We start from the raw sequence: 27,602 nt of genomic DNA, 5'->3' as shown, positions 1-27,602 counted from the left end.
TCCAGCCTCTTAAAGTGCCTTAATGTGCTTCTATCTTTAAAAAAAAAACTTTGCATGTAGAGGCCACAATTATTTTAGGCAGGCTGTGTCAATTTCTAAAAGTTATTAGACACAAATTTCAGTGTCGGTTAAAATTGAGCTTTAGCATTTTTGTAGATCGTAAAGACGACTTTTGGATCAATTTTGCAGTTGGTCCTAATTTTGTATGTATTGTAAGTGTGAGAGTGTTTAAACTGGTCCTTTAGCTTGACATTATGCACACATCCACGTTGCCCCGTGACTCTGTTCGAGTATAAAAAAACAACTTTTGATGTCCTGGCTTCCTTCTGATTGGCGCCACCAGGGAGAGAACGGTGCTTCAAGTCAGCATCTTCAAACTACTTTTAGCTTTCGGCACCACGCAACCCAAGGTAGGACGATTGATGGACACACATTATTTAAATAAATAAATGTTAATTTTATGAGAGAGAAAAATCTGGCTGCTCAGTCGGCAGAATTTCTTTAGTAAAATATATGTTAAAATGTGATCATCTTTACAAAAGACCCCATTTAATTTCATGTTTACTTTCAGAGTTTTATGAGTTAGCTGTTAATTCTAAAATATTCATTTTTTATGTATTTGTACATTAAAAGTTACATTTCAGAATGGTTATGTAATTAACAAAATTGTAAAAAAAAAAAAAAAAAAAAAAATGAGAAAGTTGTATTCATATAGCACTTTCTATACAAATTAAGCAACCCAAAGTGCTTTACATGAGTTAAATATATATATAAAAAAAAAAAGGAAAATTCTCTGCCATCCAGAATTTGCTGTCCAGGAAACAGTTAAAATTCTATTTCAAGCAGGAACATCAGCACATATGAAGAAAACAAACAAGGACCTAAAATTGAACCTTGTGGCACACCACATTTTCCTTCATAGACCTCCAAGGAGCATCGATCTGAACTTAATTTATCAGTGAGGTAGGAACCATTTGCCACAAAATTACTGTGTGGTCTACCGTATCAAAATCAGCACTTAGATTAACAATTAAAATGACTTATGGAGCCATGATTGGTTGTTCAGTAAACCCTGATCTGATGTGATGTCATTGTCAGTCGACAGCAAGTGTTAAAATGGCCGTCCCCTCGGATGGATACAAACGGGTTCACTTTTTGCAGGTTAACTGTATTGCAGGTTTTTTAATTGTACATGTCTAATTTTATATTAGGGATGTTGATGCTAAAGTTGTTGTTATTATTCTTATATCCTAATGTTTGGTGTTACTGATTGGGGGAAAAAAATGCTTTTCTATAGTGCAACAGTAATTAAATGGGACACGAACGTTGATCAAATTGATTTGATCCATTTTTGATGCACTTTTGCAGTTAATGTGTGAGCTAGCAATGTTGTCTTTCCCTTATAGATCCCTGGCTGCTGACTACAGTTTTCCCCCAGCTCCAATGTCACCCTGCTTGCTCATAACTGCCGAGTCAGCACTTCAATCACCTCTCGTCTCTATTTGATGAAGAGCTTTTAGACTTTAAGATGCATTTCAGTGAAAGCACAGATGGGTGCAAAACATACATTTCTCATGTCAGAAACAATAAACGGTTACCAAACAAGTGTGAGTTGATGCTCTTCCTTTAAAACATTAGGATTGATGTCTATGACCTCTGAGAGCTTTGTTGTTGTTTTTTAAACGCTAACTTATTTTTTGTATGTGAGGTTTTTTTTGCCACTAAAACCCCTGCACAACCGTTTGGTTTGCAAAATATACAAAACATCCTGCCAAACGCGACTTTCAAAGCGTGAGAGCTGTTTGTGAAGGCAAAACATCTCATTTAATTTTGAAAGCAACGTTATCAATATTTTCAGTGTGACTATGTTAATGAATAGAATAACGGATATATGCAATTTTTTTTTTTTTTCCCAAAATGTGATCCTAAATCGAGGGGGAGTCTTATACATGGGAGTTAATAAGAAATGAAAAAAAATCACATTGTTTATATGTTTTACTAGTGCCTCTGCAGAATCAACGGGTTGTGTAAAAAAATAAAATAAAAATTCATTCCAACATGTTATTTAATGTCTAATGTTACAGTTTTTGGCAAATCTGCCCTGTGCTCGGATTGTGTGGGAGATTCCCGGTAGCAGCAGTTGCACAATAGGTCAATGATATCCAGTGCAGGAACTGTATCACTATACAAATTCATGCTCGGTTTTAATTGATCCTGTCAGATGGGTATTCATTTAACACGTTGTTTATTATTTTAGTTGTTGTTTGCAATACGATAGCGCAGACTTGTTTAAACTGAGCTTTTTTGATAATATTTTGCTTACTCAATTTCAAAAGTTATTAGACACAAACTTTCGTGTCAATTAAAATTAAGCTTTAACATTTTTGTATATTGTAAAGACTTTTTTTTTTTACATTCTCTTGGATCAATTTTGCAGTTAGTTATAGTATTGTAAAAATTTAGGTGGGTGTGAGTGCGAGAGTGTTTAAACTGGACCAGAGAGAAAGAGGAGTTTGCCCTTGAGCTTGACAGTATGTACACGTCCATGCTGCCCCCGTGACTCTGAGTATAAAAACAACAACTTTTGATCTCCTGGCTTCACTCTGATTGGCGCCACCATGGAGAGAACTGTGCTGCAAGTCAGCATATTCGGGCTACTTTTGGCTTTTGGCACCACACAACCCAAGGTAGGATGATGGATGACACGGACCAATGCAAAGACAAAAAATAAATAAATTAAAATCTATCAATTTTATGGGGAAAAAATTGCCACCTGTACTGACAGAACATTTTTTTGTTAAAAAAAAAAAAAAAGAAGGTAAAATGTAGTCATCTTTACAGGATACCCCAATTTATTTTAAAACATAAAAATGTTAGATTACACAAATGAGTGGTAACTTAACATCCGAGGTAACATCACCATGCTACTATTTATTTATTTTATTTTATTTTATTTTATTTTTTATTATAATTATTTTTTCCTGGAGGAAAAAAAAATATGCTACAATTTAAATTTAATATTTCAGTAAGATTCACATTCATTATCTGCTATACCGATAAACTGGTGGCACTAATTAGTTGCGCTTCACAATTGAGACTTAAACTGCATTACGGTTTATTAATCACCACGTCTGTACTTTCCACAAGCCAGCAGTTGTCAGGTTGCACTTGAACATGGCCGCAATGTCATTGCTTATCATGTCATCCACAGTCAGGGTTTCATGAGTTAGAAGCTTTTTCTTTTGAAGCTACCTTTGTGAATGTTTTTGTCATTTACAAAACAGCGTATATTAAATTTGCACTTTTCATACAAAATATGCAATTGAAAAGTTCTTTACGCGAGTTAAAGAGAAAAAAAAGAGAGAAAAAGAGAAAGTTCTCTGCCATCCAGAATTTGATGTCCATCATGCAGTTAAAAGAGAGAGCATAATAAATTAAACATAAAAAGGACCTAAATTTGAACCTTGTGGCGCACCACATGTTACGTAGACCTTTGAGGAGCATCTACTTAACTTAGCATAAAATGTTTCTCAGTCAGGAAAGAAACAAAAAAATTCAGGTCAACCCTTATCAAAAGCAGTGCTTAGATCCAGCACTTTTCTACACTGTTAATTTATGGTTATCAGGATTAGTTATAAGATATTTTAAAATCTTAACAAGGGCAATCTCTGTGCTACGGCTCTATTAAGTCATTTCCATCATGATTTTACAGTGTTTTGTTGTGAATTTTATGGCCGTTTTTCACATTTGCAACTTGATCGTGATGCCACAGACACGAATGTATTAAATATCTCATATTTGTTGTCTAAAGTATGCACATGCAAGTCATTGCTCAGCCTATACTAAGTAAACATTTTGGAAATGAGGGAGTTTACCTTTCGACCAATGAGATTTCAAGTTCACCGATCTTGTTTTACCACGATTTGATCTTTGCTCAGCTGACTAACAGACCAATGATGCTTTTTTTTTTTACCGCCCCCCGATTATTTACTCAGAATGATTGGGAGATCTACAGTTTTCACATCAACTCCACAGTGACCGGTCGTTACGCCACCACCGTCATCACCAGCCGTGTGGTCAATCGTAAAGACGAGTCCCAAGAAATCGACTTCCACGTCCGGATTCCCAAGAATGCCTTCATCAGCAAATTCAGAATGTGGGTCTTGTCTCTTGTCCTTAAAATACACGCTATGTGGTAGCCGCGATTGCAAAGGACCTGTCCTTGACCAGGTTTATAGATGGCCAGGTGTACGACGGTGTCGTGAAGGCAAAAGAAGCGGCCCAGCAGCAATATAGTGACGCCGTGTCCCGCGGCGAAAGTGCTGGCATCGTCAGGTACAGGCTCAACATTACAGAAAAGAAATGCGCGGCTGCTTCAATGTTTATTTCTGCACCTTTCACAGCTCCGTCGGGAGAACTCTCGAAGAGTTTAAGACCTCAGTAACGGTGGCCGCTCTAAAAAAGGTGACCTTTGAACTCACGCACGAGGAACTACTCAAACGCACGCTGGGCAAGTACGAGCTGCAGATCCACGCTCGGCCCATGCAGCCCGTCAAAGACTTCAAGGTGTGTGTCGGCGCCGTCCGCTCACTAATCCGCAAATTGCCGAGTTGGTCCGACGTTTTGATCTCAAATTTCAGGTGGATGTGTACATACAAGAAAATGCAGGAATCAATTTCATCGATGTTAAAGGAGGACTGAGCACCGGCGCTCTGGCTAATGCTATCGTCAAAACACATGCAGACAAGCAGGTAAAGCATGAGGAAAAGAAACACAGTATTTTGCATTTAATGTCATAGTATTCTTTTCAAGATTTTCAAATTACGAGTTGACACTTTTTTTTTTGCTTTGCGTTTCAAGCCAAAATTTTCGATATGTGCAAGCTTCTGATACATACAAATGGAACAAGTACGGTAATGTAATGCCCTCACATATGGGCAAGGAGAGCCACATTGGGCAATGCACTTTTAGCAATTTATTGACTCGGACAAACTGTCAAACACAAAAAATACAAATTGAGACCCCTCGCATGAAACTGCTGCAGCGCATAGCTCACGCTCAGACAACTACTGATGTCACAATAATCCATGTGACTCGTCTGCAGGGTTGCATTGTTGCAAAGCATTCCTATTCTAGGAGATATAATAATAATAATAATAATAATGATAATGATAATAACAATGATAATGATAATTATAATAATAATAATTATGACAATGATCATGATAATTATAATAATAATAATCATAATGACAATGATAATGATAATAATAATAATAATAATAATAATAATGACAATGATAATGATAATTATAATAATGACAATGATAATTATAATAATAATAATAATCATAATGACAATGATAATTATAATGATAATAATAATAATAATAATAATAATAATAATGACAATGATAATTATAATAATAATAATAATAATAATAATAATAATAATAATAATAATAATGACAATTATAATAATAATATAATAATAATAATCATAATGACAATAATAATAATAATAATAATAATAATAATAATGACAATTATAATAATAATATAATAATAATAATAATAATGATAATAATAACAATGATAATGATGATAATAATAATAATAAGAAGAAGTATTGTACTGTATTGTTCCGACAGTTTGGGAGGCCATGAAGGTGTCTGAATGTGGTTGGATGAGCTTATTGGGGTGAGTGCACTTGCTGGGGAAGGCGGTCAGAGTGAGCTTTCAGCTTTTAGCGTGGAATGCTACTTGACAACTGGGGAAATTAAATACAAAATATTATGACCTCATCAACGAGTCAGTGTCGATTAGAACAAATCCAAAGTTTAACCTCAAGTACATACAGCAATAGCACTTCAAGTTTTTAACAGGTTAACCTGAAAGTGGACAAATGTATGTTGGTTACCTGATGCAAATTTAATTCCTTGATACATGCTATAGTAATTCATAAAGTTCTTTAAAATGAAAACGATATATTAAAATGTACAATTAAAAACATTGTAAAATGTTGAGTCATTGATTTGGGTTGCTAAATGTGCATAGAATTATTATGCCACTAGGTGGCAATAGTGTTTCATGTTGCATGCTGATGAAGCTGGTGGTGTTTACAGCGCTTGCTCTCCTCCACTCGTTAATGTTTCATGTTCTGACTGATACACTCTGTGTCCCGTGATTTTTTATTTTTTTTAACTTCCGTCTGATAACTGAAACAGTGTGGTAGACAGCTATAGACTACAGTATATTAAAATAATGTACTGTATTCTTATACATAATAAAATGGACAATGCTGTTTTTAGATTAAAGTCAATTTGTATCTGCTCCTCTAAACTTATAATTTCCCTTTATTTTTTATTTTTGCCCTGAATTTTTGCAGGCCTGGGTTTATTTCTACCCGACAGAGGACCAACAGAAAGTATGTGACAGCTGTGGAGAAGAGGGTATGAATGGAGATCTGGTTATCGTTTATGACGTCAACAGAGACAGGTCACTGGGGGACATCAAGGTACAAGGATCCATCAAAAATACTGTACTGAATAGTCTCCAAATAATTCATTAGGGTACGCCTGTACAAACAACACTACTTCAAGATGTTTTCCCATTTTGTTTTTTCACCAGACATCAAGTGGATATTTTGTCCATCACTTTGCTCCATCACAACTTCAACGCATTCCAAAGAATGTTGTCTTCGTCATCGATAAAAGTGGTTCCATGCATGGCAAGAAAATAGAACAGGTATAGAAATTTGAGTTTTGTTTATGGTTGAAACTACTTACCCATAAAATGCTATTTCCTAATAGTAATAGTCAAAAATGTTTGTTCTCAGACCCGCACAGCATTAATCCATATCCTGAATGACATGGCGGAGGACGACTTCTTTGGTCTCATCACTTTTGATAGCTCGGTGTCTTACTGGAAGCGAGAACTTGTTCAGGCCAACTCTCAAAATGTGAGAAGCGCCAAAGAATTTGCAGGCAGCATTAGAGAGCAAGGAGGTACTTCAAACATTTATTTTTAAACAAGCAACATTTTGACTAGTGTGACCTCTTGCCATCCAAAGTAAAGTTGTGTTGATGTTGTTTGACCTCATTTAGGCACAAATATTAATCAAGCGCTGTTGGACGGCTCAAGTATGCTGAATGAGAACCCCAGGAAAGGTTCCGCTTCCATCCTCATACTCCTCACTGATGGAGACCCAACCTCAGGTAAACATACACACTAGGAGTGGGAATCTTTAAATGTCCCACGATTCGATTCCGATTTTTGGGTCTGCCATTCGATTCAGAATCAATTTTTGATTAAGAACGATCTTTGATTCAAAATGATTTGATTGACAATGATTTTTGCTCCAATCTATAGATGTGCAAGGAATTGTAATGATCTACTCCAGTCTGACACGCTAATGCTAATTAGCACGCTACCCGCGGCACTTTTATCACTCAAAAGAACGGCTCCACGCTGCAAAAAAAACTTTTATTGGAATAACTTGATCGTGACTTTTTCTTTCTACTCTCTAATGTGGCTACAACTTAACAGTGTATTAGACCGCGTGGAACCACATTGCCCCTAAGTGGCCAAATCGGGTACAACATGAACAGCGCTCCAAATAAAGGCACACACAGACAAAGGCAAGACAGTATAAAATAATTTAAATAAAATTCATTTTGGGACATTTAAAATAGATTCTGAATCGTACTAAATGAGAATCGCGATTCTTATGAGAATCGATTTTTTGGCACACTCCTAATACACACACATGTTTATGGACTAGATAAGAACAGTTATAAAATAAAGTAACGTAAAATAGTAATAGACAGGCTAGAATGCATCTATATGACACCATTTTTTTTTTTAAAACAGGGAAAAATAGGCATAAGCATTTTCCACACACAAAAAAAAAAACAGCGGGGATTTGCTTCCAATTCCAAGAACAACCCCCACCCAGAAAAACAATTATAAAGTATTACCAAAAATAGTTCAAAACTAGTTGAAAATCTCTTCTTTGCTTATGTCTGACTGACTGCATTATACTGCCCCCTGGTGGCCACGTGGCAGAAACCAGAGGGAGCTGCAATGAAATAAGCTCACTGTTTGTTTGTGTTAATTAAATGTGTTAATTAAATTAGAAATACAACAATAAACTATATTTTTCCTGACTACTTGAATGAACTTGAATTATCTAAAATAGAATAGCTTCATTGTCATTACACGTCTTATTTTTTGCTTCAAGAAAATAGTTTTCACTTGTCTGCTCTCACTGCAGGTGTAACCAATCTGGAAAAAATCAACGCAAATGTGATGGAGGCCATTCAGGGCAAATTCCCACTCTACTGTCTTGGTTTCGGTTTTGACGTCAACTTTAATTTTCTGGAGAAGCTGTCCTTGCTGAACAACGGTGTTGCACGGCGTATTTATGCTGACGCTGATGCAGATTTGCAGCTGAAGGTAAAAAATTTTAATTTTAATTTTTTGGGGTGATGCGTTTTTAGGAGTGTGAGTTTTTCTTTGGGTGGGGGGAGGGGTGTGAGAGTTTTTTTCTTTCAATGTTAATGAGATGTTTTGGATGTGTGAGAGTTTGTTATTGTTGTGGAAAGGTACGAGTTGTTATGAACGGTCATATGATGATGATGATGATGATGATAGTAAGGGTGTTTTTATTTTATTTTTTCAACAGGGATTCTATGACGAGGTGGCCAATCCTCTTTTGACAGACGTAACCATGATCTATAACGGCGGCGCCAATCTGACCCAGACCAACTTCAGTCAGCATTACAACGGTTCTGAGATTGTGGTGGCCGGTCAGATCACCGACAACAACATTGAAACCTTCGTCCCTCGCGTTGTGGCCATTTCGGTGAGCGTCTCATTTTCACTGCGCGTCGTCAGCTGTGGTTTTGAACAAATTCTTTTTCACTCTGCAGAGGAATGCAAGTATCATTTTCTCGGACAAAAACAGCACCACAAAGTCTACGGACAGCAACATCCAGAGAGTTTGGGCCTACCTGACTGTCAAACAACTCCTGGACAAAGAGTCAGTAAATGCTGATATATTTTTGAAAAGGGGTTGTAAGATTAAATTATAATTTGTAATCTTTTGCGTGTTCAAATAAATCAAAGATGAGATTCTTGTGAAGAGGGTCCTTGCAAGGATGATTTATTACAGAGATCTCCGGTCACACAATTGAATATCACCAAAAGAGTGCCATTTGAGATTCTTGTGAAGAGGGTCCTTGCAAGGATGATTTATTACAGAGATCTCCGGTCACACAATTGAATATCACCAAAAGAGTGCCATCCAAGAATGCGTGTCTCCCCCCATGAGAGACAGCCCTTTATTACAATCAGAGTTTGTACAGAAAACGCCTCTTCTCCTCCCATCAACTACGAAAACCAGATTACATTCTCACAGTATGCTATATTGAGCTTTCACGTGAGAACAAAACATCTCAATATGCCAGCTTGCACTTTCTTCATATTTTAGACGAAACAGGTTCTCAGTGTGCCAGCTTGCACTTTCTCAAAACAGAATCTCAGTATGTCAGATTGAACTTTCTCAAGCAGGACACTGAAAGGGAATTTAGACAAAACAAGATAACAGATAGGTTAAGGTCGAGTTATATTGAGTTTAACATTATTTCACCTGCTCTACACATCTATAACTAAATTCAAAATGGTTAAAATATAAAATAAAGAATTAAAAATGTTAACAATGTTAACAGGGTGAAGCGAAAAACGGTTTTGCTTTGAACGATGTGAGCGGTTAACATTTTCACAATTGACGTCGCAGGTTGCAGTATTCAGGGGATGAGAAGGAGAAAATGAAGAATGAAACCTTGAGGTTGTCCCTCAAATACAACTTTGTGACCCCGCTCACATCCATGGTGGTCACCAAGCCGACAAAGGAGAAGACGGAGGTGCTTCACAAACCCAGCGAGGAGGGTCCGCCGCCTCACAGACGGGGGCACTCCGGGGTAGTGGCTTTGCCGCGGGGCTCTGCAATCAGCACCCAGGCACGGGTTGGAATTTCTTATAGTGAGTTTCACTCTTTTGAATTAAGCATGAAAATACATGGCAACACATTTAACATACTGTTTTCTGTCTGCAGGGCAAGAAAGACCAAATGTAGGTAAATGGCTCTTTTGAAACTTGCCTTGCGAGTGAAAATGTGTAAAAAAATTAAAAAATCGGATTTTTCAAAATAAAATCCAAACTCAAACAAGGGATTCCTATATCAATCTGTTGAGCTCACACCCGTTTTAAGAAGTAAATATTTCAAAATAAAAGCCAATAATTGTTTTCCCTCTAAAGACCATGTTTCTCGATCTATTCAAATCATTCCATTCCAAAATCTTAACACACTCGCCAGCAAAATCCTGAGATGCAAGCGCCATATGGTGGCAGCGTGTGACTTGACTCACTTCGCAACAAGCTGCAACTTAGCAGATAATATTAGTGGATAATTGTTGAAAAAAGAGGCTTGGAGTGTTTTACAAAGAAAATTACACGTTACGTATTGAAAACAACCACATAGCCTCCACCAGCGTATTGCTAACACATAATTGGAAACGCCATATGCATGCTAACAAATAGCATCCATGTGGTGGCATTATAACCTTTTAAGAAACGGATATTTGAACACAGCTGACAATATTCATAAGCTTTATCCTCTGCGAAGAACGAATAATATTAGTATCCCCCCCCCCCCCCCAAAAAAAAATTTAAATTGAGTCTCTTTTGTGATTAAGGGCTTTATAAATAAATTTCAGTCATTTTTTTTCTTTTTCTTTTTTTATAGTGCGTCGGGTTTTTAAAGGTATGTAACCGTAAATAAGAACGCTACAAGTAAATGCATATTGAATTACTGCCATTTTTGTTTATGTAATTCCAAATGACTCAGTTATTTTAGAACAATCATTTAAAATGCTCTCATTGAAGGGATGAATAAAATGTGTTTGTTTCTTTCTGCGGCAGGCATGGCTGGCTTACCAGGTATGACATGAACAACATAAATGACGTCACTAAACAAAAATGGGCCTCGACATTCTCCGTGCTTTTCCTCATTTTAAAAAAAAACTCGAGAGTAGTAACATTCACGCTACACCTTTTATTTTCCTTGTTTTAATTGCTTTTTTTTTTTTTTAGAAATGATTGCTGAAGTACATTACAAGACTTTAAAATTTGTTTTGAATGTATTTACTTTACGGTATATGTTTTTATTTACTCATGTCTTTTGCTCGTTTGTTGGATCTACGTAAGATTCATGAATTAATTGCTTTTTTTTTTCCAGGTCAAATAGGTCTTCAAGGTAAGAAGTCACAACAAATAATTACTGGATCTGTTTCAGTTTATTCACTGTACTATCTTTACTCATATTTTTTTGCTCATTTCTGACAGGTCAAGCACGTTATCCTGGTAAAAAGTCACAACAAATAATTACTGAATCTTTTTCAATTTATTTACTGTGCTGTATATGTTTTTATTTACTCATATTTTTGCTCATTTGTTGGTTTGGTACTTTGAGACTATTGTGTTTGTCATTTATTCCAAGTTTGATTGTTGATTTCCAGATGCGCTACCAGGGATCAGTTATGATATGGATCACCCCATGAAAGGTCAGCAGCATGAGGTCACCAGGTTGAATGATCCGAGATGTGATCAGAAGATTATGTTTGATAGTTAATACTCCTTCCGGGTTGGAAATTATTAAACATAAATACAGTACTTGTATTTTAACATAAGATAAGATGATGTTGTGGTTTGATCAGGGGGATGTCGTTAACTCATTCACTGCCATTGACGGTTATAGACGTCAAAAATTCATTCGAACTATTTCTATTGGTTTAACTTTTTTTTGTGTGAGTGTGAAAACCTAGAATTTTTTTATTGTTCATTTAGAACAGATATAAAATATGTGATTAATTGTGAGTCAGTTCATAAAGTGATGCAATTAATTACAATTTTAATCACCAGACGCTCCTAATTTCTTAATTGTAATTAATCGCATGACTTCAATAGTTAACTCACGATTAATCATACATTTTATATGTGTTCTAAATGTACAATATTTTTTTTCTAGGTTTTCCTACTCTTGTTAACAAAAGTGGAAAAAAATGTTAAACTAATAGAAATAGTTCAAACGAATTTTTGACGTCAATAGCCGTCAATGGCAGTGAATGAGTTAATATTGGTCAACTGTGGGCATGTGAAGCCCTTTGAGACTCTTGTGAGATTAAGGGCTTTATAAATAAACTTGACTTGACATGATCAGATCAAGTGTGGAATAAGTTCTGACATATTGTATGTATTTGCAGTTGTAGATTTTCCCATGATTGGTATTCTTCCTACCTTTTTGCCAATCTTACCTGTCACACTGCCAACCTTAAGACCTGGTAAGAAGAATATTAATTGATTGATGCAGTTGAGTCATTTCATGTTCTTTTTGCTCATCTGATTGTGTTTCTTTGTGTGCCTTCACAGTTGAACCTGAAATCCGGTTTTTGCTCCAAGCTAAGAATCAATCTCTTCCGCTGTGTTTTGACATCCCTGCAAGAAGTATGCTTCAACTCCTTCACCTCCCCAGTGCAGGTCAGTCCAATATATGCACACTTCCATTTATTCATTTGGATAATTTCATGTAAAATCAACTCAGAATTTTCCCTTTCTTCAAATTTTGAGCTGTGATTGGAAACGACATTACTTACGAAGCTTGATTTTGGTAGCATTTTAAAGCTCCTAAAAACAGTTACAAATGCTTGTTTTACTTAATTATAATGCATCATTTTCTCAACTTGAAACTTCAAGATAAAAAAAAATATTTTTCTTTAAAATATTTATATTTAAAATATTGTACATACAGTATTCCAGTACCATTTAAAATAAAAACAAATGGTAAAATTTTAGGCTCTGTTATAAAGTCTCTTTAATTAGCTTTAATTGTATTCTGGTCTTTTACTTCCATTTCTAACCACAACTCAAAATATGAGGAAAATCTGAGAGGTAAAGGGAAAATTCCAGGTTATTTTTCCCATTTCTTAAACATTAACCTGCCACATCTTTTCTCACTATTATGATTTATGCTTGGTGTTGAGTTTGTCGGCATCTCTTCTGCACTTTAGGTCTCTTTTTGAATGGTGCACTGGATGGAATAAGAGGCTTCCACTGGATTACTCTCAACGTCAGTCCGAACATCATTATTACTTTTGACTTGGTTGGCTTCAGCATTAATGATGGACAAGTCTCACATATCGTACCATGGCAAAGGGACCAAGAGACCATGACTGCTGGAAGGTGATTTTGCATTGAAATGGTGGGGCAGTGTTTTTAGCATTTTAGATAGATAACAGTAATCAAACAAAATCACTTTCTTTTAGTTAAATTCAGCAATTCTCAGACCTCATTGAAAGATTATCCAAAGTGATTATCCTGCAGTTTGTAGTGAGATGTTTGGGGGTTTAAAAAAAAAAAAAAAAAAACACTTGCCAAGAGACACATAGTGGGAATGTCTGGTTCCTAGGGGTTTGGTACTACAAAGACACTTTTGCATATTCATTCAAAGCTGTGTCCCAAAGTTATTTTAATATTCTCCATCTCAATCCTGACAAAATCTTGAATTGCCAGGATTAGTTCATTTCAAAAAATTCACTTCACTATCTTTTTCTGTTTCTTCTACTACTACTACCACCACCACCACTCTTTCTTCTTTGCATTGTGTGGCAATCTGGATGGCCTGTGGCACCATATTGCCTCTCATAGGTCAGTGTTGGTACTGCAACAGACTAGTTTGGTAAACACGATATTCAGTCATCACATTTTAAAAATTGCTTAAGTTGGTGAAAAATTGGAATGTGTACACACACGTGGTTTACTTTTTATTATTAATCCATCCATCCATCCATGTTTGACGTTACTGACTGGGGGGGGGGGATGCTTTTCTGTAGTGTGACAGTGATTAAACGGGACAAAGAAGTTGACATCGCAGTTGGAGGAACACGCCTGATCATCTTGCGTCATGGGATCACAGGAGAAGAATTCCTCTGGCCAGTCTTAAGACAGTGGTCTTCAGACAATAATGCTAGAGGAATTTTAGGTGAGTTCTTTTTTTGTATGCCATATAATACTGTGGGGGATGCAGTAGTAGAAAAAGTTTACACACCCTCTGTTGAAATGCCAGGTTTTTCTGATATATATATATTAAAAAAAATCAACAGGATATATCATCTCAAAATTTTACCATTACCTTTACCATGGTCAATAGCTTTTATTGTCCCGTTTTCAGCACTAAAGCCAGCAATTTATGAAGAAGTGCACCAACCGCTCTACACAAATCTTAAAATCAAAGACCAGGAAATCAGAGTTAGCAGGTACCCTATTTTTAAATCAGATCATTTTTTGGTACACTCGTACAGGCAATGTGTGAGCTAACAATGTTGTCTTTCGTCTTTAGATCCGTGGCTGCTGATTACAGTTTTTCCCCAGCTGTGATTTTGCCCTGCTGGCTCATATTTGCTGAGTCGGCACTGCAAGCACCGCTCACTGATTTCACTCACGTCTCTGGTTAAAGAGCCAGACTTTAAGATACGTTTCATGAAAGGACAGATGAGTGCAAAACATGCATTTCTCATGTCATAAACAATAAATGGTTACCAAACAAGTATGAGTTCATGCTCTTCTTTTAAAACATTTGGATTGATGTTTTTAAAGTTTTGTTTTTGAAAAAAAAGCTAAATCATTTATACGTGAGTTTTTGTCACAAAACCACTGCACTCTGTTATGCCAAATGTTTTTTTTTTTTTTTAAATAAACAGAAAATAATCAACCAAACGTGACTTTCAAAGCGTGAGAGCTGTTTGTGAAGGTAACAACATCTCACTTACTTTTTTAAGCAACAGTGTCAATATTTTGAGCGTGACGATGTTAATCCTGCTTTCACGTTATGCTAACATCAACCGCTTATTGTCATGTTCTCATTTGCATATAACCCAAAAAGTCTACATAAAGTAACACATTCTCGCATGTTCAATCATTTGACTAACATAACTTATAATAATCATAAAAGCAATGGAAACAACAACAAACAAGAATGTTTTAATAATAATGATAAAAAATAATAGCTGACCTTTAGTCAAATCGGTTTTAATTAGAATTGATGAACAAGGGCAAAAATGATTGTGACTTTAATGTCACACTGGGTGGAACCTTTCTTTAATTGTGGCTCATTAAAAGAAGATTAAAAACGAATTAATGACTTTGGAATGTGGGTTGAAGCAGGACTACTCGAGATGGAACCGACACAAGCGCAACGACAACATGCAAATTCCACACATGAAGGCCAGACTGGAATCTTCAACATGTGACTATGAGGCAGAATTGCTAGCCACATTAAACTGCGAGAATAAATGTAAAAAAATATAATAATAATAATACAAATAAAGTTGTAGTGGTAAATGAAGAAAAACAATACTATGACAATTATTTCAGGATTTTAACAGCAGCATTTGATCCAGTCGTTCACCAGATTTTACTGTCCCGATTGGAAAGTTCTTTGGGAATTAGAGGTCCTGCCCTGTCCTGGTTCAAATCATTCTCAACCAGTAGAATTTTTGCAGTGTAGGTTGGTGATGCAGTGTCCTCCTCAGTGCCCCTCTCTTGTGGAGTACCCCAAGGGTCAACTTTTAGCCCTTTTTTCTTTTTCTTTTCTCTTTTTACCACATCCTACATAGATGCAATGTAACATCCCACTGTTATGTTGATGACTGCCAATTTGATATCACTTTGAAGCAATCCAAAGTGCTCCTCAGTGCTTGGATGAGGTCAAACCATGGATGGCTTTTTATTTATATTTATTTATTTACATTTGAATGAGTCAGTCCCGTGGCGCTGGGCTCCATTACCCCAATTTTGAGACCCACGGTAACAAACTTCACGGAGTGAAGCTTTACTCCGAGACTTGATGCTCAAATCAGTGCAGTTGTGAAGTCCAGCTTCTTTCAGCAACTTGCTTAAGTCAAACCAGTTTTATCTCGACATGATTTTAAAGTTTCATGATGATGGTAGATGTTTTTGTTTTTTTTACGTCATACAGATGAGGAGGAGAAGGTAAAGAAAATCATCAGGTTGGCAATTTCGAATGAGAAGGAAAGAAGGAGAATAGAAGCGAACAAAGGATGCAGGTGCGTATGAACATGTCATGTCATGTCTCTTGTACTTGTCAAGATGCTTGATTGATTGCTTCAGAAATCCCCCCTTTTCGGTTCAAATGAACTGATGTGACATCAGATAGAAAAATAAGTGAGTTTTTTTTTTTTTTTTTTGAAACGCTACTGAGTGTAATAATTTGCAGCATAATATAAAGAAGCTCAACAATTCAAATGACAAACAGAAACATTAATTAAATATTTTGTATTGGTATCAATGGGGTAGATGCCACGGACTTCCGACTTCCGGGTTCCACACATCAGGCCACTGATGGCCGCGTTCCAACACTCGCAACCCCACTCCTGCGCCCCCCAACCGAGCGCTCCCGCCGATGGTCGGGAGCGCGCAGGGTGTCTAAACTCTCTGAAATGCTTCGGACAACTGAGACAGACATGCCACACGCTCGCACCCGTTGACGGGAACGCCCAACCGAGGGGCACAAAGGCGGAAGCGCAAGAACTAGGACGCGGCCCACACGTCGAAAGTCCCGCCTCCTCCTTGGCATATACCCCATATATAATATATTAAGCACTCTGGGCCAAATTAATCGAGACGAGTGTGGTTTTAATACTTCGTTTAAAAGCACTAGACAGTAGTCAAGGAGCATTCTAGCTTAGCACCAACACCTAGTTGCCATTGTTATCTATTATTTATGATTCTAACAGTGACCCTCTGGTTCCAAAGTTGACATCCTTACAGGTGAGTTATACTGCCACTCATGTAATATTGCGTTGAACATGATATTCTTGAACCATTTCTGAGTCATACTTCTCGAGGGTTTGTCTTCATCAAAAGCTGAGTGGCTAAAAGGAGATGAACTAGTTTGTCAACTTTCTTTATTACTGAAATTCCATTGCCATTATGAGGATGCCAAGATGGGAAGGTGTTGTTGACTCATAAAGGTGGAGTTGTTATGCTTTATAATCCTGGACATTGAACTCATGCTTATATTGTTTAAAAAAAAAAAGACGGACTGGAAAGGTGTGATTTCTCTGTTACGGTTTTTCCTATGACTAATCCACCTAAACACTTCGAACTGGATTATTTGACATGGTTTACAAAAAGGTAAATCATCATTTCCACAAAACTGTTTTGTTAGTCTTGAACTCACAATTCTTATTTGTGGTGTGCTCATCTATTTGTGTGCTTAAAAAGTGTTGAAGTCTTTTGTGAACTGCTCAAGCTTCCACAGTTTATGTTTGGCTTTGCATGTCTATTCTTTTCTTTTTTTTAACTGACGTGTAAAACTGACACCAAATTCCTAACCTGCCACTTTTTGTGTGACCCTTTTCCCCAGATTCAAATGAAACCAAGCTGATCGAGAATGCTTTGACTCTGCGCCAACTTGCTGTTAATCTTTAACCTCAAGTCATGCAGTGGAAATAAACCGCTGACACTCCCCGAGCGATCACCTGTGAAGAAAAATGTTCCAGACTCTTCATGCTCACTCTTTCGCAAAATGTTTCCTTTTCGTTGGCCCGTTTGTTGTTTTTTACTAGCTTTTCATAAGCCGGCTTGCGGTTGGGTGGGATATGACGTCTTGGAAGTCACATGCTCACAGGTAAGGCACCTTAAAACCAAATTTTTCACCAAATGGCAATTGATATTGTAGATTTTCTGTTAAATATATGTTGTTGTTTTTGTTTGTTTAAAAACATTTACAATGTGTTTAAAAATGGTCTCTATGTGATTACAGCACGTGGGAGGGGTGTTTCAATGCTAAAACAATAAAACAAATGTTTTTATTTTATTGATATTACCGGTATGCATTTGTAACACTATTAAATATATCTGAGTTTTTGGAGGACACAAATTTAATAACTCCTCACGAACTTCAAATGAACTGCCAACACTTCTTGTTTGCTTTTTAGATTGCTGTCAGAGTGGCGACTTAGGTTCAAACTAGCTTTGTGTTTAAATTCAGTGAACATAAAATCTGCTTCCTATTTTGCCCGAAAGACAACATTTACTCATTTTTGCCTTGGAACTCCTTTCTTGAGATGACCTGGATAGATTTAAATGTTTGGTGTGACCAAACCTAAACAGACTCAAACAAGATGACCTAAAAATGTCAGTAAAGGTTCCCTGGATGCAACCTTTTATCAGACACCTTTTAGCAAAGTTGACTTCTGACCAACCTTTATGAAAGGAAATGAGATATATTACCCATAATCCTTCCCGGCAGCAATATTTAAAAATAATGGCGAACTTTACAGACTAAGCGACTTAAAAACAACAAAAAAAAACAGACAAAAAAAACCCCAAGAAGAATTAAAAATAGTTATTTTTAAATAACAAATAAAATCTACTATAGTACAACAGAACAGTATTGATAAACACACATTAATTAATTAATTGGAATATACATAAATATAAATAAACACATGCATCAAGAATGCAGTCTTTGTGAATTTACTGTTCAATCTGAACATAAAGATTTAACTAATGTTACAATCCATACACATTAAAAACAGCTAGAAACATACATTGTTATGAAATACATAAACATGTACAAGGTATATCTTTTAGAGGAAAAAAGACAAGAACAAAAAAGCAAGCGAGATTAGCGACAATAATCTTAATTTTAGGCTTTTATTAATTAATTTTGGGGGGAAAACAATGGAAGAACTGATCTGAATAGTTTAAAGTAAGAATGGTGAGAATTGAGTAAAAAAAATAATGATAATAACAATTTTGTCAATTTACTCACAAATTGAGTTACTAAGTATGAAATCCATTTTCCTGTAAAATTGAACGCAAATTTCCATGTAGGAATGACAACAGATGGACACACAGGTTCAAGTTAAAACAATTTTTGCTCCGTCTTAACCAGTGTTTCCATTTAGGGTCTCTCTGAGTGCACGGTGGCGTCCGAGATGCCGCTGGCCATCCCGGAGAGCGACGCCGCCGACGTCCAGACGGTGACGGCTAAAGTGGAGCTCTGCTGCAAGGACGACACGCCGTGCACGTTGTGTCTCCTGATAGACGCCCAACTCGCCATCCGTGTGACGGAAGACACGGACGAAAGGCTTCACTCAAGGCACGGCAATGAGGAAGAGGATGAGGCAACGATTTCAACAGGTGGGAATCGACATCTTGCCCAACCACTGCAGCATCGGCATCGGTTTTTATACACAGTGGTGTTATGATGGCAGTGAACTCAAATGATATTTATATTCTTAATGATTAATGAAGGTTACTGAGGAGCTGTGACTGAAATTGGTTAATGGCATTTCCTTTCATTCTATATATATATATATTTTTATTTTTTTTTACACCTCTCCTTAACCCTGGAGAACCCACAGGGTCAAATTTGACCCCTATAAATTCTGCTACTCAAATAACAAAGACCTTTTTTTTTTCCAGCAGCGATTTTTGTCCCTGTGTTCTTGTTTCCATTGGCCAAAGTATGTTTGTACATTCAAAATCCAGTTCTAAAATGCAACAAATAAAAAAAAATATATATATTGTTCAATGTAGCTGTGTATTTGATTGATTATTTTCTTAAATTCTAAATAGTTTACTGACAGTTTTTGTTATTCAGATTTTCCGAAATGATACCCCTAAATCCCAAAAGGGTCAAATTTCGCCCTAATCCTAAATTAGGGAATAAAGGGTTAAAATTGAAAAAAATATATTTTGGTGTTCAGTGAACTTATAGCAGTCATTTAATGTATAATTCATAATTTTCCAAAGAAGAAAAGGGTTCTTGGGTTCTCCAGGGTTAAAACTTACGTTTATTTGAGCGCACATTGACTCGACAAATTGCATCTATTTTTCGAAGAAACATTAGACATATTGGACATTGTATTATTATATCGTTGTTTTTGTTGGTATTCTTATTCTTATTATTGTAATGATGTCATTACTTTTATTCTTCTCACTGTGCAACAGCATTTGTGACGTTATGTTACAAAACGCCACCAACTATTCCAGCTTGCAAGCGTGTGGACTTCACAATCAATCCGACAGGACTTAAGCAAAAAATTGCAAAGGTAAAATAGGACCGCCGGACTGTTTGGTTATTTATTTATTATCATTTAAATGCAATAATTTGTCCAATAAGTGCTGTTTTGGGGTCATTTTATTGACCTTTTTTGTTATTTATGACTGTGCAGGTGTCCTTGGTGATTACTAATCCAGCTGGGGTTTCTTTCGGCAGTATTGTGTATGTTTATCCTTCAGAATGTTTGCATCCCTTTGTGGAAGTCGAGGCTCCGTCTCTCAATCAAGGTATCGCTTTGAACGACATCCTGAACTTGTCGTAACTGCCTACAGCAGGTTTAAGACACCAACTCTTCTTGTCTATCCGCAGTGTGCTCCCAAAACCTGCGGAAACCCGTCAATGAGTGTCAAGGTGAGCGAGAGCACATATGATGTGCTACGTGACGATGTTTGCATCATAAGGGAAATCAATCAACAATGAATGAACTCCTCCTTCCAGTGCCCACCGTCGACAGTGTCATTAACCGAAAAATGAATCAAGTGGAGCTGAAGTTTGCTGCAAGGAACAAATTGTGCATTCAGTATGAGGCGGATGGAAGTTGCCAGGTCTGTGTTGCACATTGTGTGTGTGAGGCACACAAATTGACATAATTTTTACATCCGGCCGTCCATCCATTATCCATCATCCATTCATTCATCCGTCCATTATCCATTCATCCATCTGTCCTTCCACCCATCACCGATCCATCCAACCATTCATCCGTCCATCCATCCAACTGTCCATCCATCCATTCATCCATCTGTCCTTCCATCCATCACCGATCCATCCAACCATTCATCCGTCCATCCATCCAACTGTCCATCCATCCATTATACATTCATCCATCAATTTGTCCATCCATTATACATTCATTCATTCATCTGTCCATCCATCCAACCATTATCTATTCATCCAGCCATCCGTCCATCTAACCATTATCCAGTCATCCATCCAGCCAACCATTTATCCGTCCATCCATCCAACTGTCCATCCATCCATTATACATTCATCCTTCTGTCCATCCATCTAACCATTATCCATTCACCCAACCATCCATCCATCTAACCATTATACATTCATCCGTCCATCTGTCCATCCATCCATCACCCATCCATCCGTCCATTCAACCATTATACATTCATTCATCCGTCCGTCCATCCATCCATTATCCATCCATCCATCTGTCCATTATCCATTCATCCATCTGTCCTTCCATCCATCACCGATCCATCCAACCATTCATCCGTCCATCCATCCAACTGTCCATCCATCCATTATACATTCATCCATCAATTTGTCCATCCATTATACATCCATTCATCCATCTGTCCATCCATCCAACCATTATCTATTCATCCAGCCATCCGTCCATCTAACCATTATCCAGTCATCCATCCAGCCAACCATTAACCATTTATCCATCCATCACCCATCTACAGGGATGTGATTTTTCCGCTAATTCGCGTAATTCCGTTTTTTTTATCTCCCCCCCAAAAAAAAAATCCGATTTATTTTATTTTATTTTTTTTTAGTAGTTCATTGTGTATGCACATGACTCCGACAGATAACATCTTCTGCTATAACAAAGACATTTGTGGTATGCTCTAATATGAGTTACTTTTCATTTGGTCATGATACAATTATTTGTTCATGAAATTTGAACTCTTCAACATTATTTATGTGTTAACTTAGTAATCACATTAGTTAGATATGATGATAGTTGAGTTCAGTGATAGTTTTTAAAAGCAAAGGCAGTCCAATGTTTTTGAATGTGACTGATTTTGAGTTGCCTAAAACTGCCATTTTATATGGGATAGTTCAATATACATTGAAAATTTATGCTGTTGTTTTGTCTATTTCTTTGTCATGTGAGTGCATTGAAAGTACTTAAAAACACGGAAAACCCATGAGCTCCGGGTCATGAGCTACCCCCTTGTCCCCCCACCAGGGCACTGCCCTGGACCTAGCTGGGTGCCAGCGGCCCCCAGACCCCCGGCTAAATTTTCAGATAATTTCACTTTGGTCAAATCACATCCCTGCATCTATCCAACCATTCATCCGTCCATCCATCCAACTGTCCATCCAACCATTATCCATTCATCCAGCCAGCCATTATCTATTCATTTGTCCATCTGTCCATCCATCTAACCATTATCCATTCATCCAACCATCCGTCCATCTCACCATTATCCATTCATCCGTCCATCTGTCCATCCATCCATCACCCATCCAACTGTCCATCCAACCATTATCCATTCATCCAGCCAACCATTATCTATTCATTCATCCATCTGTCCATTCATCCAACCATTATCCATTCATCCAGCCATCACCCAACCATCCGTCCATTCAATCATTATCCATTCATCCATCTATCCATCCATCAGTCCAGCCAACTATTATCATCCCCCATCCAGCCATCCAAACTTGAATGTATACATGCTTTTTTTATTTAGTTTTTCATCTGACACACTTTTCTTTGAAGCTAGATAACACTTTGTCACAGCATAGTATGCGGCATACCTTTTTATATTTTCATCTTTAGCTGACACCGACTCAAAATAATGTGCAATTGTTTTTTAAGTGCCATTTATTTTGAAATAAGTTGTCCTGCATTTTATTATTTGTTACTATTAGTTTAGTTGCATGTGTTCATATCTGATGTTATATTTCCCTTTAGCTTTGGAAGACTAAAACCATCCCACTGCACTCTGTGACCCCCTGCCTTTGTCTCCAGGTACTTTCATTTCAAACATGAAGCACATGCATGGTAAACAATTCTGTTGCAATTTACAGTATATGTGACATGCTGGATTTGTCGGCAGGTTTGGGATGATGACAAGCCGAGACGCTCTCAGAGCTGCCCCTTCAAAAACATGGGTACGCCAAAATCCTTTTGTCTAATTCAACCTCGCCTCGAGTTCGAACCATTTGGCGACGCTGCCTCACTCGAATATGATTGTATTTGAAAACAATGTTCTCATAGGAAATTAGTGGAAACAAAACAACTCTCATCACCTTTTTAATATCATACAAGTGTAAAAAGAAGTTGTGGACATCCCCATCAGGGTTCCTCGAGAAGAACATATGGCAGAACCTGACCGCCTCTGTGGGTCACGGTCGAATGAACGACAAGGGACAAATGCTGCTATGGAACGTGACTGCCCCCTGCAGGCTGGAGGGGGAGGTGTGGCCCTGTCGGTGGACTTCGGGTCGCAATTGTATCGAAATCGAAGGCTTTCGGCAACAACTGGAGAATACAACATGGGAGCAAAAGAGGAATCTGCAATGGGTAATATATACATATATGTATGTTTTTATGTTGAGTGAATGTCTGTCTGTCCGTCCGCATGCATATAGAGTTGAACCTCGGTTTTAGTCTCTTTTAAAAAAAAAACAACTAAAATTGAATTGTGTGAAAACTAAAGCACCATTTCCAATAGGAAATGATGTATATCCAATTAATCGGTTCCAAACTCCCCCATAAATGAGCAAATACTACATTTTTAACTATAGTTGAACATATAGGCAACAATGTGAACAAAACATAAATGAGATGGGAAGTGGGGAAAAAATGGGCACAAATGATGGATTTCCATATTGGCAACAGTGATATCATTATAATTTGTCTTAATATGATCGCGTCTCCTAACCTCCACTAACATGCATGGAAATAAAACAATTAGATGAAGAACAGCAAGTATGCAGGTACTGTACTTTGTACTTTGATTTTGTCCCTCTAGGTAAAAAGGGGTGTCTTTGAGGACATCAATGTGCAGCTCTTACCATGTGTGATGGTAAAGAACATGTTCAAGCATTCCCATGACTTAAATTTTTTTTTTTTTTTTTTTTGCAGTTAGTTAAATCAGTCATTAGTCGTCGTTAACTATAATAACCTTGAAGTGTATGCGCAGGTGCATTTGACGAGAGGGGGCCTTCACCTGGGACCATTCTGCTCTCATCACTGTAAGTTTGCACAAGTTGTGGCAGGAATGGGACATATCGGCAGTGTGTGGTTTTATGAGGATGATTCTTCTTGTTTGTCATTGCAGCAGTCAGATGGCGCTGGAATCTGTTGGCTGTGGCTGGTTTGCTGGTGATGACCTTGGCAGCGTTGATGTTATGTCTTCTCCATGGCTTTATCAAGAGTAGGTTCAAGCTATACACGCCTTTGATGGGTTTTAGGAAATTATTCTTGTTTTGTTACTATTATTTATGTATTTATTTATTTTTGCAAGAATGTGCCGCAGGTTGATAACATGATATTTAAAACTTAAACTTGCAAAAATGTTGGTCATGCTGCATATGTCATCAAATTTGGAGTTTGCTCTGCTCACCTAGTTTCTAGGTTTGGTCACGTGACGTTTGCAACGTGGTTGGTGTTGTTAATTATGACGTTAATTTCGGTCGCCAGCAGAGGGCAGTATTGTTAGTGGTTTATTTATTTTAATTGTTTTTTTAAAAGCCTTGAAGCCCCCCATTACTCACTATCTGAAAGATGCTGTTTGCTATTATAGTAGCCCAAGGTATAACAATTTTGAATATGTAATTAATTTTGTCATTCTTTATGGCAAAAAAACAAAACACAATTTTACAAACTTATTCCCAGATTTGTGCCTTTCCTAGTGGAATTAAAATCCAATTTCAACTCTATCAAATAAATTAGTGAGCAATAAGAAAAACAACAAGCAGTCCAATGTGTTAAGGCCTTTCCCCCCCCATGAAGCTTTAATTGTAAAATATCCAGAAATGGATCAACTGTTGTACTGTGAAATGTTATTTTATTTATTTATTTATTTAGTGGGGAATAATAGTGCTAACTAAGGAAAGCACATCTTTAATGGATAATTGTCTTACTGAATTTATATAAAAACATATGTTAAGAAATTCTGCACATGAATGTTTCAAATTAAAAAATATATTGCCCAACATGTCCTCCTTAGATTGATGTTGATGGCGAGTGGTGAATTATTCAATTCATTACTAGTCAACAAAAGCAATAGTAACCAGAATACTGTGTTGTAATTAGTGGTGGCACATACAGCGTATTCTCGTAATTTAAATAAATAAATAAATGAATAAATAAAATCGGTTTACTTAACTTTAACGCTGTCCACTCAAAGGCTCCATTCATTGGTTTTGAATGATGTCTGCGGAGCCTGAGAACTTGTAATTCAATAATCTTACTTTTTTTTTTTTTATTCTAATATTGACATAATTGTTGAATGACTATTTATGTCATAGAATGGGCAAGCCGATCATTCCCTGGAGGACACGTAAAGAGTAAGCTTTCATATTTTCTTCTATATCTCAAAAAGGGAAAATCCTGATGACGTTCAACTGTCTTTTTTGTTTTTTAGTTGCCAGAAAAGGACACATAGTCCTCCTGAGTCCACCAGATGTACACAACGCCATTTCCGAGGTCTGCAGCCTGGGCTCCCTGCTCCGGAGTCGGGGCTTCAGTGTATCTGTGGACCAGTGGAGCCGGATGGAGCAGTGCAAACTGGGACCCTTGCCGTGGCTTCACTCCCAGCTCCTCCACATTAAGAACCTGGGAGGACGCGCGGTTCTCGTCCTGACTCGCAAAGCTTTGGGGCTAGCGCGCGAATGGAACCAGCAGCACCAGGAGGCGATCCAGGTGGGGAGAGGAAATGGAAACGCGCCTCAGTCGCCATACTCGGATATTTTCATGGCCTCGCTGTGCCTCATCCTCGGGGACAAGCAGCAAGGCAGAAGTGGAGAACGCTTTCTCCTGGTCACGTTCGAACACGACGTGGGGCAGCCCCCTGGTGGCTTGCCAGAGCTGTTTCAGGGTCTTCGTTTGTTCCAGCTTCCCTCCCAGATGAAAACTTTCCTGTGTGAGCTCGCTGGCGGACGAAAGGGGAAGGCAAAAGGCGGAAGGACAAAGGCCGCTTGGAAATGGGCAACCTTTGACGGATGGAAATTAAAGACTAAAGAGGCAACGTGCAGCCAAGGAACAATGCCCGTACAGTGTAAATATTCTGACATTTAGAGACAATGCTGGACGTGCTGCACTGTTTTACTAGTATTGGGAGGTTGTGGGTTCAATCCCCGGCCGGGTCATACCAAAGACTATAAAAATGGGACCCATTGCCTCCCTGCTTGACACTCAGTATAAACGGTTGGAATTGGGGGGGTTAGATCACCATGTGATTCCCGAGTGCAATCATTGCTGCTCACCGCTCCCTCAGGGGATGGGTCAAATGCGGAGAACGAATTTCGCCCCCACTTAGTTGGGTGTGACAATCAGTGGAATTGACCTTACCTTTACCTTATTCACTGTTTACTGTATTTTAATAGGTGGATGCTAAATGGCTTGGTACGGTTACCATAACATTACAACAATAGCGGGCAACGAGCGGGCCCGAGGAACGACTTACACTCTCAGTGGACCGTTGGAAAAAGCACAAAAAAAGATACATGAAGGTAGTGATGGGAAAATGAAGCTTCATGAAGCACTTGCGATACTTTTTGACTCCTCAAGATGGCACTCATGATTCAAAGATGCAATGCAAATGATTTTTTTTTTAATTGCACTTGCCTTCATCTTTGAAACAAGAGCACCATCTAGAGGAGTCAATAAGTATCGCAAATGCTTCATGAAGCTTTATTTTGCCATCACGACATGAAAGGGATTTTATTTTTTTTTTTTTACAAGCCCAAACAATTATTCAAAAATGCTGATAAGCTTTCCATAGGGGGGTATGTAGGGGTAGAGGGCGAACCCTAATCTTGACCCTGGGAAAAATCCAAAGTGTGAGAAAATATTTTAAAAACGAAAAAAACTGCAAATATGCAACTCCATGGGTGCCAAACTGCAAATATGCAGGGGTCGATTGTAGTTTTAAGTTGTAATATCACCAATGGCAGACATCGTGAATTAGCCTTATAATGCGCACCCCCACCTCCCCCGGAGATTCGGGATACGGATATGAAGGACAAACATATTACTCAATAATATTAAAATTCTGAATGAGTTGATTTTTGGGGAAAATAATGTACAAATGCAACAGTTTTAAGAGAGCCTTTGCATTGGGCGGAAATAAAGTACATCTTTCAATACATGGATTGAAAAGATAGGTCTACAGTATGATCAAAAATGAAATAATATTTCATGTTTGATAATAGGCCTACCCTATATATTATATTAAGCGCATGTTATGCACGTGTTTTGTCTATATTTAAAATGACATTTTTGTCATACATCTGGTTAAGAAGTGTGTGTTCATATGTGGCCCCCCCGAGTACTACTGATGAGAAATTGTGGCCCCCTCCAGTATTTAAGTGTCCCATCCCTGGCCTAATAGCATCATAATAATAGCACGGCCTAAATAATTTTAAACTTTCTGTCACAATAATAAATAAAAAAATACCATTGGGCTTGTGAAAA

At 37.5% G+C, this 27,602-nt stretch overlaps 2 protein-coding genes across 5 annotated transcripts; both read left to right on the top strand.

Moving 5' to 3' along the window:
* Nucleotides 1-2,534: 2,534 nt before the first annotated feature.
* itih3b.2 (inter-alpha-trypsin inhibitor heavy chain 3b, tandem duplicate 2) lies at nucleotides 2,535-14,662 on the top strand. Of its 2 annotated transcripts, XM_077573804.1 has the most exons (25): nucleotides 2,535-2,687; nucleotides 3,996-4,156; nucleotides 4,231-4,335; nucleotides 4,404-4,566; nucleotides 4,641-4,751; nucleotides 6,389-6,517; nucleotides 6,631-6,747; nucleotides 6,839-7,007; nucleotides 7,107-7,217; nucleotides 8,276-8,457; nucleotides 8,687-8,866; nucleotides 8,934-9,043; nucleotides 9,800-10,044; nucleotides 10,118-10,138; nucleotides 10,808-10,825; nucleotides 10,984-11,001; nucleotides 11,300-11,317; nucleotides 11,407-11,424; nucleotides 11,580-11,624; nucleotides 12,324-12,401; nucleotides 12,490-12,597; nucleotides 13,128-13,299; nucleotides 13,950-14,098; nucleotides 14,288-14,372; nucleotides 14,456-14,662. In XM_077573804.1, exons 1-25 carry the CDS (start codon nucleotides 2,619-2,621, stop codon nucleotides 14,568-14,570), a joined length of 2,697 nt encoding a protein of 898 aa, XP_077429930.1. In that variant the 5' UTR covers nucleotides 2,535-2,618; the 3' UTR covers nucleotides 14,571-14,662. The 2 variants fall into 2 exon arrangements, with proteins under 2 accessions (XP_077429930.1, XP_077429931.1); XM_077573805.1 differs by lacking the exon at nucleotides 10,808-10,825.
* A 1,933-nt stretch (nucleotides 14,663-16,595) lies between these two features.
* Nucleotides 16,596-27,602, top strand: il17rc (interleukin 17 receptor C). Of its 3 annotated transcripts, none has more exons than XM_077572549.1 (15): nucleotides 16,596-16,905; nucleotides 17,504-17,767; nucleotides 19,053-19,287; nucleotides 20,101-20,201; nucleotides 20,325-20,439; nucleotides 20,522-20,563; nucleotides 20,651-20,757; nucleotides 22,872-22,928; nucleotides 23,017-23,071; nucleotides 23,260-23,483; nucleotides 23,935-23,988; nucleotides 24,106-24,157; nucleotides 24,244-24,339; nucleotides 25,436-25,474; nucleotides 25,552-27,602. In XM_077572549.1, the coding sequence occupies exons 2-15, from the start codon at nucleotides 17,666-17,668 to the stop codon at nucleotides 26,202-26,204; spliced, it is 1,932 nt and encodes a 643-aa protein (XP_077428675.1). In that variant the 5' UTR covers nucleotides 16,596-16,905; nucleotides 17,504-17,665; the 3' UTR covers nucleotides 26,205-27,602. The 3 variants fall into 3 exon arrangements, with proteins under 3 accessions (XP_077428675.1, XP_077428674.1, XP_077428677.1); XM_077572548.1 differs by lacking the exon at nucleotides 16,596-16,905 and adding an exon at nucleotides 17,004-17,271; XM_077572551.1 differs by lacking the exon at nucleotides 16,596-16,905 and having other exon boundaries at nucleotides 17,674-17,767; nucleotides 19,040-19,287.

This window comes from Vanacampus margaritifer, chromosome 8 (assembly GCF_051991255.1).
Source record: "Vanacampus margaritifer isolate UIUO_Vmar chromosome 8, RoL_Vmar_1.0, whole genome shotgun sequence".
NCBI classification, from domain to species: domain Eukaryota; kingdom Metazoa; phylum Chordata; class Actinopteri; order Syngnathiformes; family Syngnathidae; genus Vanacampus; species Vanacampus margaritifer.
This window is presented reverse-complemented; position numbering and strand designations above follow the sequence as displayed.

Bases quoted from the DNA above. Each gene is read 5' to 3' on its own strand.
- itih3b.2 (XM_077573804.1), top strand. From the start codon at position 2,619: ATGGAGAGAACTGTGCTGCAAGTCAGCATATTCGGGCTACTTTTGGCT. The intron at 8,867-8,933 runs GTGAGCGTCTCA...TTCACTCTGCAG, and splicing joins CTCGCGTTGTGGCCATTTCG to AGGAATGCAAGTATCATTTT. The intron at 13,300-13,949 runs GTGATTTTGCAT...GCTTTTCTGTAG, and splicing joins GAGACCATGACTGCTGGAAG to TGTGACAGTGATTAAACGGG.
- il17rc (XM_077572549.1), top strand. From the start codon at position 17,666: ATGTTTCCTTTTCGTTGGCCCGTTTGTTGTTTTTTACTAGCTTTTCAT. The intron at 23,072-23,259 runs GTACGCCAAAAT...CATCCCCATCAG, and splicing joins CTGCCCCTTCAAAAACATGG to GGTTCCTCGAGAAGAACATA. The intron at 23,484-23,934 runs GTAATATATACA...TTGTCCCTCTAG, and splicing joins AAAAGAGGAATCTGCAATGG to GTAAAAAGGGGTGTCTTTGA.